This window comes from Lolium perenne, chromosome 2 (genome assembly GCF_019359855.2).
Source record: "Lolium perenne isolate Kyuss_39 chromosome 2, Kyuss_2.0, whole genome shotgun sequence".
Taxonomy (NCBI): Eukaryota; Viridiplantae; Streptophyta; class Magnoliopsida; order Poales; family Poaceae; genus Lolium; species Lolium perenne.
The window spans coordinates 72,903,699-72,928,582 of record NC_067245.2 but is presented as its reverse complement, the minus strand read 5'-3'; the positions used below and the strand labels follow the sequence as shown (position 1 = coordinate 72,928,582).

General features: G+C 53.9%; 1 protein-coding gene across 1 annotated transcript; it reads left to right on the top strand.

The window, feature by feature from the left end:
* Positions 1 to 14,932: 14,932 nt before the first annotated feature.
* LOC127330069 (beta-hexosaminidase 2) lies at positions 14,933 to 17,176 on the top strand. Its single transcript, XM_051356418.2, has 2 exons — positions 14,933 to 15,804; positions 15,906 to 17,176. The coding sequence occupies exons 1-2, from the start codon at positions 14,997 to 14,999 to the stop codon at positions 16,847 to 16,849; spliced, it is 1,752 nt and encodes a 583-aa protein (XP_051212378.1). The 5' UTR covers positions 14,933 to 14,996; the 3' UTR covers positions 16,850 to 17,176.
* The last annotated feature ends 7,708 nt before the right edge of the window (positions 17,177 to 24,884 follow it).

The following is a 24,884-nucleotide window of genomic DNA, read 5'->3' as shown; positions in this document are numbered from 1 at the left end:
GTGATCAATGGTCGGCACTACAACAAAGGATACTACCTTGCAGACGGTATCTATCCAAAGTGGGCAACATTTGTGAAGACTATCTCGAAACCTAGCACCCCCAAACTTTGCGAGTTTGTGAAGAAACAAGAAGCTTGCTGAAAAGACGTCGAGCGTGCATTTGGTGTCCTCCAGCAGAGATTTGCTGTCGTCCGATTCCCCGCTATGACTTGGTCCAAAGATCAGATGATGGGAGGTGATGAACTGCTGTGTGTGCCTACACAATATGATTATTGAAAATGAGCGAAAACATCCGGTTCCTCTGGCTGAGCAACAAGCACCATATGAGAGAGAGGGACCTCTTGCACAGCCTAATCACCAGGTGCCGACATCATGGGCCGCCTTCATTGCTATGCGTCAGGAGATCCGAGACTCTACAATGCATCAACCGCTACAAGATGATCTGGTGGAGCACATATGGACGCTCCGAGGCAACGCCAACGCCGACGCCAACTAGTCTATCTTTATTTGTTTTTCAAAACTTGTGAAATTGTGTGCTTCATTTGTTTCAGCACTTGTTAAACATTGTACTGCTTTTCGCCGAATTTGTTTCAGCAATTTTCTGAATCTTGTTTGCCGAACTTGTTAAATTTTATGTCGAATTTGTTTGAAATATGTCAAATGCCACAAGTTGGGGGTGTCCTACCGGGGGGACGGCTGGAACTTCGGCGCTCCTCAGGCCTAATTTTCCTCCAATCTGAACGAAACTTTCGCCGGATTTGGGCGTGGGGAGCGCCAACGAGTGGAGATGCTCTAACAACAGTCTCAACAAACTACTAGAATACTATCTGGCTCATTAGATATCTAGTCTAACTAACTACACAATCCTATCGTGTTAACATTTTCAAAAGGATTTTCACTTTTTACAGGTGTTTGATCTATCCATCCCATTATTACAAAGATGTTTATACATCAACTTAACACTGAACTGGCCATTTTTAGTCTAGTTCCCCAGGGTCCGTTAACATCATCAGCTGATTAACAAGACCAGCCACTTGTTATATCCACGGACAACCATCTCCTAAAAGAGAGTAGTTTGTCCTCTTCCTCCATTTTGGCCTAATAGTTAGGGTTAGGTTTTGTCTAGTGTGGAACGTTGTTAGGGTGGTGAGAGCGGCGTCCGGGCTAATAAATCTGCCTCAACTCTACTCCCACACCAGCGACGATCTTCTAGGCGGCGTCTCGGAGTTGATGGCAATATGTGTTGATCGGTCCTTCAGATCGTCAGCTTGGTCTTCTCGTCGTTCTTCAGATCTAGCGATATCATTTTCTCGTGTGTCACTAGTGTTCGTGGTTATCCGTGACAACGCTGGCGGCCGGGGCGAGGTGGTTCTTCTGGAGCGAAGATATTGGTTCGGAGGTGGTGGATATGTCATTCTTCTCAGACTTCGTCGATAGGAGGCGACATATCTTGGTCCAAGACAGCACGGGGAAGTCCCCCGGTCGACGTGCCACAGCGACATGTGCCTCGTTGCATGCAGTAGGCCTATTTATCGACTCACAAAGCCTCGTTGGCGATGGTGCTTTTTTGGATCTTGCAATGCTGGAGGCTCGGTGATGGGGATATGCCCATAGGGGGTGGGTCGCCAGTCCCAGTCGCCATGAAGATAGAGGCTTGGGTGGATCGCCAGTCGCCTAAGCGACTGGGCCCTAAGGCGACTGGGCCGTGATCCCAAGGAGGAGGTCCACACGGCTGGACAAGAAGATTACTTGCGAGAGGGATAGCGGATCCCGGATTAGTAGCAACTGATATGATTCGGAGTTATCTCCATGTAACCCTAGGCCGGGGGTGCTTATATAAACCCCCGAGCTTAAACCCTAGAGGACACCTTACTCGAGATCCAATCTCCCCCTGTAAGCTCTCGGCGTAGCCGCCGACTGAGCCCCCCCATTGTAATTCTCCACTGAGCAATAAAGATCTAGCAGGACGTAGGCCTTTTACTCTCCGGAGGGGCTGAACCTGGGTAAAACCCTTGCGTCTCTTGCACCTCGACCCGTAGATGGCAATGTTCCCTTCCCCTCGCATCAATGAAGTGCTACCCCCTGTAGCATCTGCCGTGGTTACATCCACGACAGTGGCGCCCGCCGTGGGGCATGGGACATCAAGCCTTCGAGCTACGGCGAGGCCCTACTCGCCAGTTCGGCGGCCGGTTGCTTCCGGCAGGATGATCGCCACCGGCAATTTCTTCCACATCCAGCCAAGCACCTACCGGCCCGCCTCGTCACCTCTCACACACGCCTGGATGGTGCCGATCGGCTCCATCAACCTCTTCGTTGGGCTCGCCGGCGTCGGCGATCCCTACGAGCCTCGCCCCGATCGCTCACACGACCCCTTCGCGCCCGGGCAGCTCCTCACCGCTACTCGCCCGGTCACCGGCGAGGTATACGCAGAGGCTGAGGCGGCCCTGGGAGACGATGCCGAGTCGGCGGTCGTGGCACCGACCGCTAACTCCACCGTTGCCTCGGCAGCCACCGACTCCGCCGACACCGCTCCAGTCGCCGATTCCGCCGACACCATCCCGGCCATCAAATCCATCATCGCTGCGATCGACGCCGACTTCACCGACATCATCGCTACAACGTCGGTTGCGGGATCCACCGCTGCGTCCCCGACTGCCCGCTCCATCGCCACAGCATCGACCAAGGACTCTATCTCCCTGGTCTCCCACCCGAGCGACTTCGAAGGTGGCTTCGAGGACGACTCCATCCTCTCCCTCTTCGGCAGCGATTACGACTCGGACTGCCGAGGCCCCGCGTTACCGCTACCCGACCGCAGTCTTCATGGCAGGGGGTGAAGGAGAGATCCCAGTCGACGCCTTCACCACTCCTCCCCGCAACCGCCACCGCGACCGAGATCGAGGCGCACCGGGCGGCCCTCGAGGAGCAGAGAGGAAAAGGAGCTCGCCGAAAGGCAGAAATTCCGCCTCGAGCAAGATGAAGTAAGGGCCGTGTCCCACTATCGTCAGCAGCGAAACCACCGGCGCATGGAGCGCGCCCGCGCGAGCGACTTTCCCAGCGCACGCCTTAACTTCGACGACCCAGACGGAGAAATCCGGGTCGCCCGAGTCCAAAACCCCGACATCCGGAAGGAAGTCGGGCTGCTGCAGATAGAGCAGCGCGCGGAGCACCACCGCCACCCCCACCACCACCACCCGAAGTTCCTCGGGCAGAGGTCGACGCCAACGGCCTACCACTGCACTCGTCTCCAGCCGACAACGTGGCAGCTGCGCAGGCCGTCCTCGCAAGAATCCCCGAAACGGGAGACGGCGCGATCCTCGTCCCGACACGCCAAGGCTTTGGTAGCCAAGGCATTGGAGCAGCAGCACGCCGCAGCCGACTCGCAGGGCGACTCTATTCGCGCACATCCGCCGGTCGCGCGGCGTCGTCGAGCGCGGCAAACCGCGCAATCGTCAACGCCAACAACGGCCCGCCGCCACCGCGCGCGGCCCACTCGTCTAACAACCGAGTCGAGCCGCGCCCGCGCGGGTGATGGTCGCCGCTAACGGGCAGCCAGTCGACGCCCGAACCCCCATCGTCAACGACCACGACGGGCGGGCGCGCAATCTTTTGAACGCCCGCCACGCCGATGAAGCCCGCGCCGAGCGCGTTCACCCGAATCGGCCCCGCTTGCTTCGGGCCGATGATTAGAGGCGAGCCGTACCCTGTGGGGTTCAAAGGACCCCGCGACATCGAGAAGTACGATACAAGCATTGACCCCACTGTCTGGATCGACTCGTACGCCATGGCAATGGGGATCCAGGGCCACTCCGAGTTACTCGCAGCGCGATACCTGCCCCTCATGATGGACGGCGTCAATCGCCATTGGTTCAACACCCTCACCGTCAACAGCATCGACTCCTGGGAAGAAGCCCGCGCCGCGTTCATCCAGCACTTCGCCAGCGCATACACCCGTGCCACAACCATAGAAGACCTAGATCGCTGCGTCCAAGGCCCGCGCGAGTCGACCCGCCGGTGGGTGCCGCGCTGGCGGGACATGTGGACGACCTCCGAGCGGCATCAGCACGGACACGGCAATCTCGCTTCCGACGCTGCTGCCGGTACGAACCACTAAGCGCCAAGCTCCGTCGCGTCGCAGGGACAATATCTCAATCTCCGAGCTCTTCGACATCGCCACCCGCTACGCCGATGAAGACCCTACGATCGACTCGGACGACGAGTACGGTCAACGACGCAATCGCCGCCCTGCGCACACGGAGCCTCGGCGTGGCGACTACCGTTTCGCCGGCCGGTCCAACAACGGCAAGCGCCGCGAGAGGGAGGACACAACGAGCTAGTTGCTACCACCGATTACGAGCAGCGCGAGCCAAAATCGTTTCGGCGCGACACTCGTCCACCTCGGGAGGATCGGCCTCAGCCCAAGCGCTTCGACGCCCGCAGCCTCCTAGACGCACCATGCATCTATCACAGCAAGGAGGGCAAGCCCGCCAACCACACGACGGAAATTGCTACTCCCTGAAGCGGATAGAAAGAGCTCGCCGCGCCAAGGAAAACGACGGCGGCAACCAGCACAAGGAGCGCGCCAAGGACCAAGACCAGCACAAGGGAGAGGGCTTCGGTCGCAGCGCCGGCTCGCTCCACACCTTCACCGGGGTCGGCGACAGGCGGGACAGGAAGGTCCTCGCAAGGGCAGTGGCGGTACACGCAGTCATACTTTCCGACGTACCCCGGTGGCTCAACTGGTCCGAGCAAAGCATCACCTGGAGCCGCGAAGATCACGCCCCCCGCATCGAGTACCCCGGGCGAGTGGCGCTAGTCGTCAGGCCCAAGGTCGCCGACTCACGGCTACCAAAAACCCCGATGGACGGGGAAGCTCCATCAACATCATGTACTACGACACCTTCCGGCGGCTTGGCCTGCCGGACTCACGCCTTGAGAACACCAAGGTCACGTTCCACGGCATCGTCCCCGGGCGGAAGGCCTTCCCGATCGGCAAGGTGACGCTGCCAGTCACCTTCGGCACGCCCGTGAACTACCGTACCGAGCGGATAACGTTCGAGGTGGTGAACTTCAAAAGCTCTTACCATTGCGTACTCGGCCGACAAGCGTTCGCCCGCTTCATGGCGACCCCACACTACGCGTACAACATGATGAAGATGCCAGGGCCTCGAGGCGTCATCACCGTCCATGGCGACCCGGAGATGGCATTGGAATGTGAGGACGATAGCGCCAAGCTCGCCGACGCCGTCATCGCCGACGAACAAGACAACTCCGCCGAGCTCGCCAAGTACCCAGTCGACCGCAACGACCCCGCCATCCTGGAGAAGCCAACCGAGCTCGACTCGTCCGCAGCAACCTTCAAGGCCGCAGCAGGCACCCGCCAAGTAGATCTTGTAGAAAACGATCCAAGTAGGCAAGTTACCATTGGGACGGGCCTGTCCGCCCAATAGGAAAGCGCGCTCATCAAGTTCCTCCGTGAGAATCGAGATATCTTTGCATGGAAACCATCGACATGCCAGGTGTCCCGAGAGAACTTGCTGAGCACAAATTACATGTCGATCCCACCGCGCGACCCGTTAGGCAGGCAATGCGCCCTGTGGGAGAAGAACGGCGACGCGCAATCGCCGAAGAAGTAAACCGGCTGCTCGCTGCCGGCTCCATCATAGAAATCAAGCACCCGAAATGGCTGGCAAACCCAGTCCTAGTGCTAAAGAAGAACAAGACGTGGCGAATGTGTATCGATTACACAAGCCTCAACAGCGCGTGCCCCAAGGACCCATTCGTCCTACCGCGAATCGACCAGATTATCGACGCGGTCGCCGGGTCCGAGTCGCTATGCTTCCTTGATGCATACTCCGGGTACAATCAAATAAAGATGGCCAAGGAAGACCAAGAGAAGACTGCATTCATCACACCCCTAGGCGCCATCTTTGCTACACGTCCATGACCTTCGGCCTCAAGAACGCCGGAGCAACGTACCAGCGGTGCATGAACAGCTGCTTAGAAAGCCAGGATCGGCCGCAACGTGCATGTCTACATCGACGATGTGGTGGTCAAATCGACTCGACAGACCGACCTCGTCGGCGACCTCGCCGAAACATTCGCCAACTTACGGCGGTACAAGATCAAGCTCAACCCTTTGAAGTGCACCTTCGGGGTTCCATCGGGACAGCTGCTAGGCTACGTCGTCTCCAAGCGAGGCATCGAACCTAACCGGAGAAGACAACGGCGGTCATGCGCACCAAGCAGCCAGCATGCCTAGTCGACGCGCAAAAACTCGCCGGTCGAGTCGCCGCCTCGCCGCTTCATACCCCGGCTCGGAGACAAGGCCATGCCACTATACCGCTTGCTCAAGAAGTCGGAATCATTCCGGTGGACAGACGAGGCGCAGCGGGCCCTAGAGGAACTCCAAGACGCCCTCTCGAATGCCCCTATCCTCGCGGCCCCGCTGCCAAAAGAAACCATGCTCCTATACGTCGCCGCGTCGAACCGCGCTATAAGTGCGGTCATGGTCGTCGAACGGAAGGAGGAAGGAAGGGAGCAAGCGGTACAACGCCCGGTCTACTACATCAGCGAAGCCTTAATCGAATCCAAGCAACGGTATCCACACTACCAGAAGCTGGTGTACGCCGTCCTCGGGGCCCGGCGGCGGCGGCCCCTTACTTCCACGAGCACCCCATCAAGGTAGTCGCCTCAACACCACTCGCCGACATCATCCGCAACCGCGACGCAACTGGCCGGATCGCCAAGTGGGCAGTCGAGCTCGGCGTCCACAACATCACCTCCGAGTCACGCCACGCCATCAAATCTCAAGCACTCGCCGACTTCCTCGCCGACTGGGAAGAGGCCCAGCAGCCAAGCTCCCCCGCGGACCTCAAACATTGGACGTTGCACTTCGACGGTTCTAAAAACCTCGCTGGAGCATGCCCGGGAGTCGTCCTCACATCACCAAAGGGCGACACGGTGAAGTACGTCCTGCAACTCAGATTCGAGCCATGCACCAACAACATGGCCGAGTACGAGGCGCTCTGCACGGCATGCGAGTCGCAAAGAGATGGGCGCAACACGGCTGCGCTGCCTCGGCGATTCCGACCTAGTCGCCACCAAACTTCCGGCACTGCGACGCCACGTACGCCAACATGATCGCATACAAACGCGCCGTCGACCAAGCCGGCGCTAGCTTCGCCGGTCACGTCGTCGAGTGGGTTGACGGGCGCAAGAACGAAGAAGCCGACGCGCTAGCCGAATCGGGTCCAAGCGACTTCAACCTCCTCCGGGCGTCGTCCTGGACATCCTCAGCCACCCCTCGGTGCGCGCACCGCGCGAGCTGGACATTGCCGAGCCACCTGCTCCCGACTCCGCCTTAGTCGCACTCGCCGTCGACAAGACCGATTGGACCGAGCCATACATAAGCTACCTCGAGAGCCAGGCACAGCCGATGGATGAAACCAAAGCACGCGCCATCGTGCGCAGATGCAAGTCCTTCACCATCATCAACAATGAGCTATACAAGCGCAGTGTCTCGGGAGTGTTCCAACGATGCGTCACCACGGCGGAAGGGCGCAACATTCTGCGCGACATCCACGCAGGAGACTGCGGCCACCACGCAGGCGCGCGGTCAATCGTCGCCAAGGCCTTTCGTCACGGCTTCTACTGGCCAACAGCCCACGAAGACGCAATCGCCCTTGTCCGTTCATGCGCCGGGTGCCAAAAGCATGCAAGCCGATCGCACATGCCGGGATCGGCATTGAAGACCATCCCCTCACCTGGCCCTTCGCCGTATGGGGCATGGACATGGTGGGAAAATTCAAAACGGCCCCCGGCGGATATACTCACCTCCTGGTAGCGGTGGACAAGTTCACCAAATGGGTAGAAGCAAAGCCCATAAAGAAGTGCGACGGGAAGACGGCCACAAAGTTCCTACGCGAGCTCATCTATCGGTACGGCTAGCCTCCCCGTATCATACCCGACATCGGCCCCAACTTCGCCCAAGGGGAGATGGCTGACTTTGCGAAGAAAAGGGCATCCGACTCGATCTCGCCTCGGTCGCCCACCCCGAGTCGAACGGCCAAGCAGAAAGGGCAAACCGAGCATCTGCACGGACTCAAACCACGCCTGGTCGTGCCCCTAGAGCGCGCAGCCGGCTGCTGGGCAGGAGCTCTCTTCAGTACTATGGGGCATCCGCACAACGCCTAACAGGTCAACCGGCTTCACGCCTTTCTTCCTGGTATATGGCGCCGAAGCCGTCATGCCCACGGACATCGCCTACGACTCACCTCGGGTCGCCAATTACGCCGAAGAAGACAACGAGCGAGCTCGCCAAGATGACATCGATCTCCTCGACGAGGCCAGAGACCGCGCACTCTCCCGAACCGCCATTTACCAGCAGGACCTCCGTCGCTACCACAGTCGCCGCGTTCGGAGTCGCTCCTTCCAAGTCGGCGATCTGGTACTCCGGCTAATCCAGGACAAGAAAGGGATGCACAAGCTGTCCCCGCCCTGGGAAGGACCATTCGCCGTCAGCCGCGTACTCGGCAACGACTCCTACTACCTCATCGACGTCCGCAAGGACGACAAAGGCGAGCCGCTCACTAAAGAGGTGGAGCGCCTGGAACATCAACCTCCTCCGGCGGTTCTATACCTAAGGGAAAAATGTAATCCGAAAATTCAGAGGGTAATAAAAATCGCCGACCATTTTTTGATCTCAAGCTCCGACTACCTCTCCTTCACCCGCCAAATATCGTCATCTCTCATCCCGGGACATACCGGCTTAGTCGCCGCGACAAGCGACTAGGAACTGAGAGACCTCCGGTCGCCGCTGGTGTAAGAGAGAAGTCCACGATCGGCCAAGTAGCCGGGCTAACACGGGATGGCGGCGTGACCGAGGCGCAACACCAGGCCCGGTCACCCACCATCTCTCACGCCATCGGGTGAAAACGGCGACTGGAACCCACAGCAGGGCCGCACGCTCGGCCAGCCCCACGGGCCTCGGCGACCGCCTTGTGCTACGTTATAAAGCACACCAATGCCCTCCTCTACCTTAGGTTGGCGAATTGCGTGGCTAAGTACTTCGACTAGGGACCCCGCAAAACGGACCCGCGGCTCGCCAAGGAAAATACGCCCGCAATGATCCCCTTTGGAGTCGCCTAGCGATCGGCTCACCGAGCCACGACGAGTGGCGCGCTACATCCGAACAGCGCAAACTACACCACACCACTACTCCACCCATGAGGCTGCTATTCGTACTATAATGACTACGCATCTGCGATCGGGGACGCCCGGCTCGAAAAGGAAAACAGTCAAGTCGATAGCCTTCATTGGGGTCGCAAGGCGACCGACACAGAAGGCCATGGATAGTCGGAACCAACTCCAATGCATCGCCGTCTCAATAAATGCAAAAGCAACCACCGAATCACATTTAAGCAAAAGTCATCATTCTATTTACAACTAACACCCGCTCGCGTGAAATCTAGCTACTTCTTACACAGTACTCAGAAACTACGAGGACGACCCGGAGCCCCCTCTACGACGGGCTCGACGCCGTCATCGCCGTGACGAAATTTCGGCGTGTACACCACGACCGGATATGTAGACAGCGAGCCGGCGGCAGCAAAGATGGAAGAGGCGCTCCGCGGGGTAGTCCACCGGGCCCGGCTCCTTCTCCGCGTCACCGGGAGCCGCTTGGCTGGGGATATGAGTCTCCAAGTCCGCGGTCGCCGCACTCGGTCGGCGAAGGGGCGCACCGCATCCATCAGCCGCAGCACTTCGGCAACATCGAACTCCCCGCCTCCGAGGGAAGCCAGCGGTGACCTCCTCCACGTCGAACCCTTCGAGTAATGCGCCGACACCATGCTCGAGCCATGGTAATGCCAACGCGGCAGGAAGAGCGACGAAGCCGCCAACAACAGCCGGAATGTTGGACACGGCCTTGAAGACGGATGGCGTGTCCCGCGGAATCACCTCCCGCGGGCTCAGGTGCTGGAGCGCGGCAAGTACCTCCCCGCGCGAGCGATGATACGCGCGGTCGCGGTCGACAGGCATTCCCGTGGAGTCGCCGTCTCCACGAAGTCGCACGTACCTGCAGTCAACAACACAAGGAAAAGGGAAAAATGAGAACTTCCCCTTCAACGCCGACTCGCCACGCTCGGGGAGGCCCCCGAGGCCGACTCGCCACGCTCGGGGATCGCCCCCGAGGCCGACTCGCCACGCTCGGGGACTGGCCCCCGAGGCCAACTCGCCACGCTCGGGGACCGACCCCCGAGGCCGACTCGCCGTGTTCGGATACTCAAACCCCGGCAAATAAAACAAGAAGTGCGACAACAAGAACTTACCAAGAATCTGCCGCGACATCTCTCGACGAAAGCCTCGAAGTTGGTCTTCTCGGCCTGCACCGCCAGACGATGCCCTCGGACGCCTCCTTCTCCGCAGCAAGTTCTTTGGCGTGCTGCTGCTTCAAGGCCGCCACCTCCTCCCGCAGACGCGGCAGCCCCACGTGCGAGTCCCGCGCATCGGTCGCGGCCTCCAGCTTCACCTTGTATTCGGTGATGACGTCCTCCAGCTCCCGGCCCTTCGCTCCCGGGACCTTCGTCAATTCCGCCACCTCCGCTTCGCCCTTTTCCGGGCCTCTTCGGCCTGCTGCGCCGGAACTCGGCTTCACGGTAGAAGGACTCCTTGACGAACCCTTCCCGAGCCTCGGCAAGAGCCTTTGCTGCGCCTGCTACAAGAAAAGGAAACGGTGAGAACGAACGCCCGGGCGGTGACACCGAATGAGGACGGCGAGTGGGCATGACTTATCGCCCGGGGCAATCAGCTTCCGGTTCTTCTGCGCCGCCTCCTCCACAAGCGCGGTCAGCCGCTTAATCTCCGCCTACGGAAACCAAACAAAAATGCCAAGGTCAACAAACAAAAAGCAATAGAGACTCGACTCGCCCTTTCGGACCAAGTCGACCCTCGGGACCGGGGGTGACTAGGCCACGTGTTCGGCGACACTTACCACATGCGCCTCGCCAAGCGCCGTGTGGAGCTCGGTGAAGGTCAATGAAGACGGCGGCGGATGACGCGACTCGGTCGCCCCGTCCGCTCGCATCACCGCCTCGATCGACGGAACCTCGCCCGTCCGCGTGTCGGTGTCCTTTGGGCGGGGCGCGGTCCCTGGCGGCCTTGGACCGGCGCTCTTTCGGTGGCTCCGACAGGCCGCCCTCCTCGACGATGTCCTCTTCAACTTCGGGTGCCTTCGCCCTCGGTCGATCCAATGTCGGTCGACTCCTCCTCCACCACAGGCGGAGCAACGTCCGGACCGTCGCCGCACTCGCCATGCCCCCGCGAGCCATGCTGGGTAGAGGAAAACGTTGGCGGTGGGCTCGACGTGGCTAGTGCTCTCCTTCTCCGCTTGACTCCCGGCGGCGGGCTCTTCCGGAGCCGACCCCGCACCCCAAGGTCGGACGGCGCCGCCTTCCTCTCCGCGGCTTTCTTCTTTGCCTCGGCCGCCCTCGTGGCCGCCACCCCGGCCGCGGGCGGCTTCGCCAAGGTCTTCTTCTTGGACCTACAGAGAGGCGAGGTGAGTCGACACTCACCCGATCGCAGGAAGGATAAATTCGACAAGAAATACTTACTTCACCGTGGGAATCGCTTTACGCCCGGACCGGCCCGAGCTCCCGCATCGATCGCGTCCTTCAAGGGACGCTGAAGCCTCATGGACCCTTCCAGGAGAGTGGGGCGCAGTCGCTTCGATAGCGGCTCGGCCCCTTCCTTGGAGGGCTCCGCCTTGTCCTCCGGACGGGAGGTCGCCTCCTCTTCAACCGCGCCCTGGGACGAGGACTCGGCACCCCTCTTCGACCCGCGCGGGAGTCTGATGAAGTCCCGCGCCTCCGAGTCCGACTCGGTGCGCTCCTCCTCCTCGTCGACCTCTTCCTCCTCGCCTTCGGTCATCTCCGGTGGTTCCTTTCCGGCGAGAGGAGGGAGGTGGTCCGCGATCTTCCGCCAACGCTGCAATCGAATCAAAGGAACAAGTCAGACAGGAAGAAGCGCGGCTAAGCCGTGCGAAGTCGCCATGCGAAGCATTACGAGGCGCCGGGGTGTCTTCGGTGTAGGGCTGCAAGCCGTCCTCGAAGGAAGTAAAGGTGGCGGTGGTGATCTTAGCGAGCGCCTTCCGGTACTCGCCCTCGTCCCACTCGGTCGCCGTCGACCGGGTGCGGTCGTTCGTCCCCGGTACTCCCACATGGGGTGAGATCGGCAACGCACGTGTATCATCCGCAGGCCAAGCCAACAGTAGTAAATGTCGACCGCCGTCAGGCCGTCATCTTTAGCGCACCGGATCGCTTGGCGCATATCCTTCACCACCTTCTCCTGCTCGCGGCAGCCGACCGGACATTGAGGCGCCGCGGGACGCTCGGCTCGGGACTGTATTGGGGAATGCATACCTCGCCCGGGGAGTGTACTCCTTGGCGTAGAACCAGAAACGACGCCACAGCGATCGCGCCTTCTTGGGGAGCGCCATGTCGATGAAGCTTTCCCGGACTTCACCTGGAAGGTGATCCCCGTTCGGGATGAGTGCTTCGCTGTTCTTGCTGGCCCGAGTCGCCCGCCCGTGGAAGATGGACACCCACAGCGGGAAGTAGGGCGGACAGCCCAAGTAGCATTCGCACGGCGCCACGAACAGAGAAATCTGCTGGACGCCGTGCGGCCCGAGGTCGGAAACCTTGATGCTGTAGAAGGCCAGCAACTGCCGGAGGAAATCGGAGGTGGGGAGAGCGAACCCGCGATCGAGGAAGCTCATGAAGATCACGAACTCCCGGGCCGTGGGAGGGGCTCCGTCTCGTTCGCCGGCGGAACCCGCCATCGCTCCCGGTTGAACTCCGGGATGACTCCGGAGGCGACGTACGGGAGGAGAGACTCCCGCGTGACCTTCGACTTGCCCCACCCCTTCGCCGCCATGGATGCGTGTGGAGTGTGGAATGAAGATGAGATGAAGAGAAGAGGGGGGATGAATGCGGAGGAGTGTTGAACCCTAATCCTAGGGGCGACCCTTTATACCGCCCGCACTCGCTCAGATTGAGGATGAGATCTGTTCGTTGAATTGTCCCGGAATCGCCGCCCCGCAATCAACGGTCGAGATCTGCGCCGTCACCGGCTGAATAGCCGTTAAACTAGCCGTTAGCGGTCACGTCGAGCCCAACGGTCAACAGCATGCAGACGGTGTGCGCCTCGGTCAACGTGAAATCTAGCCGTTGGCCTCTCCACGTGTCTCTATGGTGACTACGCGTCGACTGGCAAACGGCGGCGGCTAGAGCCGACTGTCACACGCCGATCGATCGATCAAATTATGGCGACTGAGACTGCCACCGCACCCGCGACTTTATCTTTGGAAGCCCGGCGGCGACTCATCTTGATCCATCACCGCGCCTCTCCAAGACTTGTTCCAGATCCGCGCTTCTTCACCACCGCGCTTGGGGACTACTGATGGGGATATGCCCATAGGGGGTGGGTCGCCAGTCCCAGTCGCCATGAAGATAGAGGCTTGGGTGGATCGCCAGTCGCCTAAGCGACTGGGCCCTAAGGCGACTGGGCCGTGATCCCAAGGAGGAGGTCCACACGGCTGGACAAGAAGATTACTTGCGAGAGGGATAGCGGATCCCGGATTAGTAGCAACTGATATGATTCGGAGTTATCTCCATGTAACCCTAGGCCGGGGGTGCTTATATAAACCCCCGAGCTTAAACCCTAGAGGACACCTTACTCGAGATCCAATCTCCCCCTGTAAGCTCTCGGCGTAGCCGCCGACTGAGCCCCCCCATTGTAATTCTCCACTGAGCAATAAAGATCTAGCAGGACGTAGGCCTTTTACTCTCCGGAGGGGCTGAACCTGGGTAAAACCCTTGCGTCTCTTGCACCTCGACCCGTAGATGGCAATGTTCCCTTCCCCTCGCATCAATGAAGTGCTACCCCCTGTAGCATCTGCCGTGGTTACATCCACGACACTCGGCGTCTGTTCTTGTGTCTGTATCGGCGAAGCTGGAGTTGGGCGGCGGCCGCTAGCTACGGTGGTTGCAGGAAACCATAGATCGTTTTGTATTTCTCGATCTTTTAGGATTTTATCTGCAAATTCAGGATAATCATTTTATCCTGGTTTGTCTTTTAATTTCCACATATGTTGCTTCATGTAATTTGATTTTCGATTAATGAAATATGTGGTTGCTCTCAAAAGAAAAAGAATAGTTTGTGAGAATGTGAGTCCTTCTTATCTTTTTTAAGGACTCTGGCGCTCGTGTTAGTTTCACTTTCACCATTTATTTTACTGTGTTAACCAGTCAAATTGGTCGCTGGTTAAAATAAAGCCATGCTCGTTTCGTCTGCCACCAGATGTCCCATGGACGTCCTACTCGAGTGCCGCTAGACTTGCGACGGGCATCAGAAATTCAGAATATGTAGTCAATGTTCAAGAATGTTTAGCTACGGATCAGAGTATGATACAATTGGCAGGCCGTCCACTTTGTGATTAGGTTTAATGTTTCTTAATAAGCTGTAAGTAGTAAACTACTCGTACTGCAGTCGTAGCCGTTCCACTGCATCATTTGGACCCAAGGAACGAACACGTCAAATCGCCCTTGGACCAATATATTCTGAAGAATGGAACAGGCATAACAGTCTGAAGAATAGTTTTATCTTGATTGTCGATGAAAAAATCTGTGTAGCGCAGGATAACCAGCATACACACATAAACTACAACGCCCGCATCTTATCATATGGAGTAATGAAACACCACGACGCCGGAGCTTTCAGAAAACAGACGAACGGTAGAGCCAAGGCGTCCTGAAAGAGCCACTTGGAGTCTTGTTATAAGCGCGTATATGATACAACACGCCAAGCATTGGCGTCGATCACATTGCAGAACCAGACCTTTATATAAATCGAATGGCACATAGATGAATGCATCAGAGCATCTACCAATCATACACTGCACTGGAAACAACAGAGGGATCGAGCTCAAGCCAAAGCGCGAAATGGCGGCGAGGAATGGCTTTCTCGCCCTCCTGCTCCTGTCCTTGCTGAGCTCGCCCCTCCTGTCGCGCGCCCAGGAATCGTCGTCGTCCTTCCCCGTCAATGTCTGGCCCAAGCCGACGTCCATGTCGTGGGCAGAGCCTCTCATGGCCATGCCGGTGTCGTCGTCGTTCCGCATCGTCGGGCCGTCCGGGAACAACCCGTACCTCGTCCTGGCCACGCAGCGCTACACCGCGATGCTCTTCACCGAGCGGTACCGGCCCATCGTCCGGCCGGCGGTGAATGTCACCGCCACGGGGGACTCGCTCCAGAGTCTGACCCTGTTCGTGTCCGACCTGTCCGCCTCGCTCCAGGACGGCGTGGACGAGTCCTACGTGCTGGAGATCCTCCCCACGGGCGCGGCCACCGTCACGGCGGCCACGGCGTGGGGCGCCATGCACGGGCTAGAGACCTTCTCACAGCTGTCGTGGAGGAGTGCCAGCGGGAAGCTGCTGGTGGCCGCCGGCGTGCGGGTGGAGGACCGGCCTCTGTACCAGCACCGTGGCCTGATGCTCGACACCGGGAGGACCTACTTCCCCGTCCTGGACATCCTCCGGACGATCGACGCCATGGCGTGGAACAAGATGAACGTGTTCCACTGGCACATCACCGACTCGCAGTCGTTCCCCATCGAGCTTCCCTCCGAGCCGCGGCTTGCGGAGATGGGAGCGTACGGCGAGGACATGAGGTACACCGTCGAGGACGTGACGCGCATCGTGGAGTTCGCCATGAGCCGCGGCGTCCGCGTGGTGCCGGAGATAGACGGGCCGGGTAAGCGCAGTGACATGCCTGATCTGTTTCCGTTCTGGCCTTGTAAGCCATGTGCTAACACAAGGCCCAGTTAGCTAATGAACTAATCTCCTTTTCATTAGGTCACACGGCGTCGTGGGCCGGCGCTTACCCGGAGGCGGTGTCATGCGCGGGCAAGTTCTGGCTGCCCGACGCAAACGACTGGGGCACCAGGCTCGCGGCCGAGCCAGGGTCCGGCCAGCTGAACCCGCTCAAGTCGAAGACGTACGAGGTGGTGGCCAACGTGATCAACGACATCACCTCCCTCTTCCCGGACGGCTTCTACCACGCCGGCGCCGACGAGGTCACCCCGGGCTGCTGGCAGACGGACCCCTCCATCCAGGCCGACATCGACAACGGCGGCACCCTCAGCCAGCTCCTGGAGCGCTACGTCCGCGCGGTCCACCCGCACGTGGTGTCCAAGAACCGCACCGTCGTGTTCTGGGAGGACGTGCTGCTGGACGCCGCCGTCAACGTGAGCGCGTCGCTCATCCCGCCGGCCACCACCATCCTGCAGACCTGGAACAACGGGTCCAACAACACCAAGCTCATCGTGCAGGCCGGGTACCGCGCCATCGTCTCCTCCGCCACCTTCTACTACCTCGACTGCGGCCACGGCGACTTCGTCGGGAACAACAGTGTCTACGACGACCAGCGCAGCGACTACGACACCCAGGGAGGGTCTTGGTGCGGGCCCTTCAAGACCTGGCAGCGGGTCTACGACTACGACATCACCTACGGGCTCACCGCCCAGGAGGCTAAGCTCGTGATCGGCGGCGAGGTCGCGCTCTGGACGGAGCAGGCCGACGCCACGGTCCTCGACGCCAGGCTCTGGCCGCGCGCGTCCGCCATGGCGGAGGCGCTCTGGTCCGGCAACCGCGACGCGGCCGGCGAGAAGCGCTACGCGGAGGCGACGGACAGGCTCAACGACTGGAGGCACCGCATGGTGGGGAGAGGGGTCCGGGCGGAGCCCATCCAGCCGCTTTGGTGCCGGACGCGCCCCGGAATGTGCAACCTGGTTCGGTAAGGAGAACCGGCAAGAGCCCAACTCTGAGCGATGCCTAGTATCTTTTACAATCGTACAAGTCAAACTTAATTAAGTAAGCTGGGGTATGGGAATTGTTTTATTACTATGATGAACTTTGTTGTTTCTTTTCGTCGTGTCATTGTGCGAGAGAATACTACCAGCAGTGTCATTTTCCGTCAATTTGTTCTTTCTTTCTAAATGTGAGGTGGACAGCATGTTTATATGTTATCCAATGCGGAGCTGTATCTTGAAAGCCGGCTTTTTCATGTGACCCATTCGCAAATCGCAAATGAATTGCTTGTACTGGTGCCTGATTTTATTAAAGTAAACATGTGATGATGTTGATGTCGAGTTGTGTGTGCCAATCAGCCACGGCCCTTTCTTCCGGAAATTTGTGCATTATCGCTTGATTGCCTATTCGTTGTGAACAATGGGAGCTTTCTTTGTTGTGACATGAGATGCTTTTCACACCGGCACAAGAATTTTCGTTTTATTTATTTGGGTGAAGTGGAATATGGGGATTTCCAAGCAGAAGCCTGGGAGTTCCAAGCACAAACTCACTCCCGCAATAACCATCGGATACTCTTATGTTGTCAGTGAATTAAGATTTTTTTTTGTTTTCAATGGTCACAGGTGTGGTGTTAGCCTGGGAGTTATCTAAATGAACGCATTATGCAATTAGCTTCTCCACATTTAGTGTGAAGCCTAAGTTTAGGAGCAAGCCTTTTGTTTAGTTTTTACTCTCTTTTTTCAATTTGTTAGGCATGTTTTGGAACCCAGAGATCTGGGGGAACAAGAAAAGCGTTAAGGATACAATTGCGGATTTTAGTTTAGACTTTGTTTGCATTTCATCATTAACGTCATCAACGAGAATCGAAGATCAGAAAAACCAAAATCCAATCTTGCGAGTCGGATCACATCTACGGATGCAGCGGCGCAACAATCAGGCAGAAAAACGTCAAGCCAGGACCGCGTACAGCCGTACGTGAGATTTGCGGGCAGAAAAATCTGATTCGTGAGATTTGCGGAGTAGCAATACCGGCCGGCCGCGCTGGCCCTGCTACAACTGTAGGCGTCTACAACGTTCATACTTGATGAGTCCGTTCTATGATTGCTTGGTCCAATGCAACAAACTATGATCCGCTTTTGACTGCTCTGAAGAAACTATGACTGCGCGACGATCGTATTTGATGAACTTTTTCTATACAACCTCATATTTCTTCCATTGTCTAGCTATATTTTGTTTAGATCTAACCGGTTTGATTGTTCTTTTGGCATGAGTACTTTGTTCAAAGAACTACATCATGAACGAGACCGGATTGAATATTCCGGAGTTGCTTGGCGGCGTCTTATCCGTTGATTCATGGATCGTCAAGTCACTATGAAATTCTCCCAACGGACCCACGAATTCATCGTCACGAATTCCTCATCCGACACAAAGATCATCAGGTGCTATATTTTCAATTAGTTACTACTCGTAATTTTTTTCAGCGAAACATTTTTTCGGCTCGTACTATTATTTGCGCGTAGATTTTTGCGCTTTATTAACACAACAGATCGAATAAGCTCTGACTATCTCGCCGTCGCGCGCTCTACACGCCCGGGGGCTTACCCATCGTGGACCCGCCGTATCGATCGTGTCACTTCATCAACTACTTTCGGCTAAAACTTCGCATGGACTCGCCGATCTACTACGTCTGCCGCATGATCTGCTTCAACAACAACTCCGTCGCACCCGATAAATAAATTTTTCTTCTTCGGATCATTGATTATCTTCTTCGTCTTAGTGGATTATCTTTTTCGGCTCCATGAATTTATCTTTTTCGGCTTACTGAATTTTTCTTCTTCTGGTTATCATTGGTTTCCTCTAATATAATACTACCCGACGCATTTCCGGGTCAGTGGAATTATCATCTATGAATATTACTAGATTTATTTTTTTCGGGTCGATGGATTCATCCTCTATGATATCGGCGGATTCATCTTCAATATATACTTTATATTTAATGGTGTAATCTTCAATGTGGATTGATGACCCACAAGTATAGGGGATCGCAACAGTCTTCGTGAAGTAAACCTAATTTATTGATTCGACACAAGGGGAGCCAAAGAATATTTGTAAGCCTTAACAGCGGAGTTGTCAATTCAGCTGCACCTGGAAACAGACTTGCTCGCAAGAGTTTATCAGTAGTAACAGTTTTATAGCAGTAGCAGTAGTGAAATATCAGCAGCGGTGTAACAAAGACAACAGTAGTGATTATAGTAAACAGCAGGATTAAAATATTGTAGGCACAGGGATGGATGAACGGGCGTTGCATGGATGAGAGAAATCATGTAACAATCAAAGTAGGGCATTTGCAGATAGTAATAAAACAGTATCCAAGTACTAAATAATCCATAGGCATGTGTTCCATATATTGTCGTACATGTTCGCAATGAGAAACTTGCACAGCATCTTTTGTCCTACCAGCCGGTGGCAGCCGGGCCTCTAGGAAATCTACTGGAAATTAAGGTACTCCTTTTAATAGAGCACCGGAGCAAAGCATTAACACTCCGTGAACACATGTGATCCTCACATCACCGCCTTCCCCTCCGGTTGTCCCAATTTCCATCACTTTGGGGCCTCGGGTTCCGGACAGCAATATGTGTATACAACTTGCAGGTAAGATCATAAAACAATGAATATCATCATGAAACAATAACATGTTCAGATCTGAGATCATGGCACTCGGGCCCTAGTGACAAGCATTAAGCATAACAAGTTGCAACAATATCATAAAAGTACCAGTTACGGACACTAGGCACTATGCCCTAACAATCTTATGCTATTACATGACCAATCTCATCCAATCCCTACCATCCCCTTCAGCCTACAGCGGGGGAATTACTCACACATGGATGGGGAAAACATGGTTGGTCGATGGAGAGGCGTCGGTGGTGATGATGGCGATGATCTCCTCCAATTCCCCCTCCCGACGGAGTGCCAGAACGGAGTTTCTGGTCCCGAGACGGAGTTTCGCGATGGCGGCGGTGTTCTGGATGTCTTCTGGCGATTTCGTCTAACCCCCGTGCGTTTTTAGGTCGAAACCCTTAAGTAGTCGAAAGGGGGGCGTCAGAGGCTGGCCGAGGCGCCGCCACCATAGGCCGGCGCGGCCCAGGGGCCTGCCGCGCCGCCTGGTGGGGTGGGCGCCTCGTGGCCCCCCTCCTTCTGGTCTTCTGGCTCCGTCCATCTTCTGTGAAAATAGGCCCATTGGAATTAATCCCGAGATTTTTCTGAAAGTTGAGTCTCTGCACAAAAACGAGACACCAGGGCAATTCTGCTGAAAACAGCGTTAGTCCGTGTTAGTTGTATCCAAAATACATAAATTAGAGGCAAAACAATAGCAAAAGTGTTCTGGAAAGTAGATACGTTTTGGACGTATCAACTCCCCCCAAGCTTAGCTTATTGCTTGTCCTCAAGCAATTCAGTTAACAACTGAGTGCGATAAAAGAACTTTCACGAACACATTTATTCATATGATGTAAATATTCTCATGATATGGACAATTACTTAGGCAATTCATAATAAGATACATGCAAATAAAGTCATCTAATAGCTATGTCAATCATGGAAAAGGTACCAACAAATTAATAATAAGCATCATGAATCATGTCTATCAGCAAGATTGCAATGTTCATAAAAAGATATGATAAAATGGTATCTTGCTTGCCCGTATTTGTACAGCAAAACATAAATGCCCGGGCACCTTTGAAGTTCATGGAAAGACTGGAAGTAGAGATTATCAAAGATAAAAGCATCAAAGTTATACCACAGTTAATCACATTTTGGGACAAGCATATTATACTAAGAATGACAGTTGTGCTCTCAAGAAAGTGCTCAAAGAAAGGATGGTGACTCAACATAAAAGTAAAAGATTGACCCTTCGCAGAGGGAAGCAGCGATTAACATGCGCTAGAGCTTTTCATTTTTTAAACATGAGTAAAATTATTTTGAGAGGTGTTTGTTGTTGTCAACGAATGGTAGTGGGCACTCCAACTACCTCATCAACCAGACTTTCAAGAGCGGCTCCCATGAAGGACGTCATCTTACCAGCAAGGTAAATCATCCCTCTTCTCTTTTGTTTACACGCGTACTTTAGTTTTATTATGGATGACACTCCCCCCAACCTTTGCTTACACAAGCCATGGCTAACCGAATCCTCGGGTGCCTTCCAACATTCACATACCATGGAGGAGTGTCTATATGCAAATTAAGTTGCTTACTGATAAATCAGGGCAAAACATGTGAAGAGAATTATTGATGAGAGTTAATTAATTGGGACTGCGAACCCCGTTGCCAGCTCTTTTTGCAAAATTATTGGATAAGCGGATGTGCCACTAGTCCATTGATGAAAGTCTGTCAGAAGTAAATGACAAGGTTAAAAGATAAACACCACATACTTCCTCATGAGCTATAAAATATCGACACAAATTGAGAAGTATTTTGAAGGTTTAAAGGTAGCGCATGAGAATTTACTTGGAATGGTTTAAAATGCCATGCATAGGTATTTATGGTGGACACTTTGGAATAACTTGGTTTTCAGGGGTTTGGAAGCACGAGCAGCATTCCCGCTCAGTACAAGTGAAGGCTAGCAATAGACTGGGAAGCGACAATCAAGAGAGCAATAACTGTCATAATCATGTTTGCGGCAAAATGAATTAACGGAGGCATAAAAGTGATACAAGAACTCTGAGGTAAAGTAAATCATCAAGGCTTAATTGACTTTTGTTCAGTCATATGCATGCGTGAGCATGTGCCAAGTCGATTCAAGTGAATTATTCAGAGGAGGATACCACAATGTCATACCTATTTATGTATAAAACAATTCAAGCAAATATCTATGACATGCTACTCATATTAATAAACTGGACCTAAACATGAGAGATCATGAACTACTAGACTTTCTTAAATGACATATACCTCACATGAACCAACTAAGCATGCTCAGATGGATGAGTATATGTACAAAAATGAAAACAAATAGAGTTCATACCAGCCTCTCACCACAGTCAAATTGTCGTAGATCGTCATTATTGCCTTTCACTTGTGCAGCTTGAATAATATGGAATGAAAACCAAGCTCCAGCCATCGGAGACCGCTGAACTCCATAATGAACTTTACAAAACCAAAGAAGAACAACAAATATTTTTGGTGTTTTCGAATTGGAAACAAGAACAAAAGGAAACAAGCAAACAAAGCAAAATCCTTTTGGATTTTCTTGTAGCAAACCAACGATAGCAAATAAAGCAAAATAGAACCAAGAAACTAAAATAAACAAATGGTAAAGAGAAACAACAGAAATATTTTTGGTCCTTTTGTGTTTTAGGAAAGAAACAAAGCAACAACAAGAAAAATGAAAACTAAAAGAGTCACATAAACACAAAGTAGCAGAAATTCGTCAAACTTGATAGCAGTACAGTAATCGAATTTTAAGAAAATCTTATGCTGCTCAACTCGAAAAGTACTCAACTAATGAAAGTTAGATAATAACCTGAGGAACATGCACAAAAATTGGCTTCGCAAAATAATATTCTGGCCGTTTTTGGGATTTTTTTCGGTATCAGTCCAGAATCTGTTTTCAAACAGCACTTGCCCAAATATCATCTCCCTCTTATTAGAAACCACCTTAAGAAGCTAAACAAGTATGTACAAGTATCCAGCAACTATAATATGCAATGAATGAGTGATGCCGGCATACCTCACCCCAAGCTTAGGCTTTTGGCCTAAGTGGAGATCAATCCCATGGTGCCCATGAAGTGGCACCTCCGTAGTATGACGAAGATGGATCATGTTCTGGGTATCTGCTGGAAGACGCACCAGGATACGTGACGGTGTACCCGTAGGAGGGCTCGGTGTCCTCGGAGTCATGCTGCTGGTGGAAGCCATGTATCCTCAGCTGCTCATCCACCTCCTCCTTAGAGCGCGACCACGGTCTCCTGTGAATATTGAACAAATCTGTTTGCGGCAAAGGGATTTCCCACTCATCCCCGTCAATAAACAACATTATATAGACAATATTATCTAAACTAGAGTCAGTTGTAACAAATTGGTGACTCTTCATAGCAGCAATATCAAGCCTTATAGGAGTTAATTTCTCATCAGTAGGGTCAAGAGGAAGATCTAGATATGCCAAAATACGTGAGGCAACAATTCCTCCAAAAATAGGCCCCTTATTGGATAAACGACGAGCAACAAGAGCACCAAGATGATAAGGTGTCTTTCCAGTAAGTGCAGCAACTAGGAAAGCAAGATGATAACTAGAAATGTTGCTGGTGTTCTCCCTACCAAGAATGCTAGTAGCAAGATAGTAAGCGAAATATCTAAAGGCAGGGAGTTGAATGTTTCTTATCTTGCCGCGATGAATGGTGCGGCTATCATCATTGGTGACTTCTCGATAGAGCTCCGTCAAAGCCTTGGGACTTTTCTCGATCTTCTTTGTTGTTCCTACAGGAGCAATATTCAATGCAGTACAAAAATCCTTCAACTTCATAGTAATAGGCCTATCATAAATCCTGAATGTAACTGATGGTTGGAAGTGTGTGTTGTTGAACTGAAAGCTTTCAACAAAGATTTTAGTTAGCATGTAGTATTGACTCCTCTCATCTTCCATATAGGTAGATAAGCCCACATTATTGATGAGGAACAGGAAGTCATCAAGCAGCCCTGCATTACGCAAAAAGTCATAACATGGAAAGGATGAAGCATTAGGGACTCCATTATCCTCTTCAACTTCGAAGCTCGGTGCGATGACATCCTCATTATAGGATCGTCTAATTCGAGTGGCTGCCCTTGAGGGCCTCCCCGTGCTTGTCGTCTCTCTTTCGAACATTTCTCCAAAGGTATGGTTATACATCTTCCTTTTCTGAAATTTTTCAACAAACATTATAAAAGTTGATTTGGAAGCATAAAATTGAGGGAAACTGCTATAGGAACTTGGTAGAGTACTAAACATGCATCAAAACTAATTCTTACAACTTAGAACAAGCATGCAAGCTCACTTAACATGTTACCTACAGCAGCAAAATATTCAAGATATACTCAACCAAACAAAATTCTAATTGGATAATCGAAGGAGTCACATACCGGAGAGCAAATGTGCCAAATTTCAGACAGAAATCTGGGCTGAGCAAAGAGATCGAGAAATCCTGAGCTCTTGAGCAAAAACACGAGTGAGAGAAAGTTGGTACGAGTTTTTTCGGGAGAGATAGTGGAATGGGAGGAAGAGATGAGTTAGTGGGGCAAGGAGGGCCCCACACCACAGGGTGGCGCGCCCCCCTCCTTGGCCGCGCCGGCACATGTGGGGCAGCCCTGGGGTACCCCACTGGTCAGCCCTAGGTGCTCCCAGATAGCTCTTCGAAAAATAAGACCAACGGTATAATTTTTGTGAATTTTTGAAAACTTTGAAAAATGCACATTTCTGGGTGTTAAAATTATTATTACTGGGCAGAAAAAGATTTTCAAACCTCTAAATAACTAAAGAACTTTGCAAAACAAATAGTGCTACAGCAAGTAAAACAAGTGGGGCAACGATACGTCCAAAACGTATCTACTTTCCCGAACACTTTTGCTATTGTTTTGCCTCTAATTTGTGTATTTTGGATACAACTAACACGGACTAACGCTGTTTTCAGCAGAATTGCTCTGGTGTCTCGTTTTTGTGCAGAAATTCAACTTTCAGAAAAATACCCGGAATTTATGTCGAAGGTCTTATTTTTCCAGAAGATTTATGGAGCCGGAAGGGCAAGCCTGGTGGAGGCCCGAGGCCCCCACACACTAGGCCGGCGCGGCCCAGGAGGGGGGCGCGCCGCCCTATTGTGTGGCCGCCTCGGCTGGCCTCTGACGCCCTCCTCTGGACTACTTAAGGGTTTCGATCTAAAAACGCGAGACAAGAAGTTGCAGTCGCCAGAAACCATCCAGTACGCCGCCACCGTCGCGAAACTCCGTCTCGGGACCAGAAACTCCGTTCTGGCACTCCGCCGGGACGGGGAATTGGAG

Excerpts from the sequence above, each read along its gene's own strand:
- LOC127330069 (XM_051356418.2), top strand. The coding sequence starts at position 14,997 with ATGGCGGCGAGGAATGGCTTTCTCGCCCTCCTGCTCCTGTCCTTGCTG. Across the intron at positions 15,805-15,905 it reads GCCGGAGATAGACGGGCCGG|GTCACACGGCGTCGTGGGCC; the intron begins GTAAGCGCAGTG and ends CCTTTTCATTAG.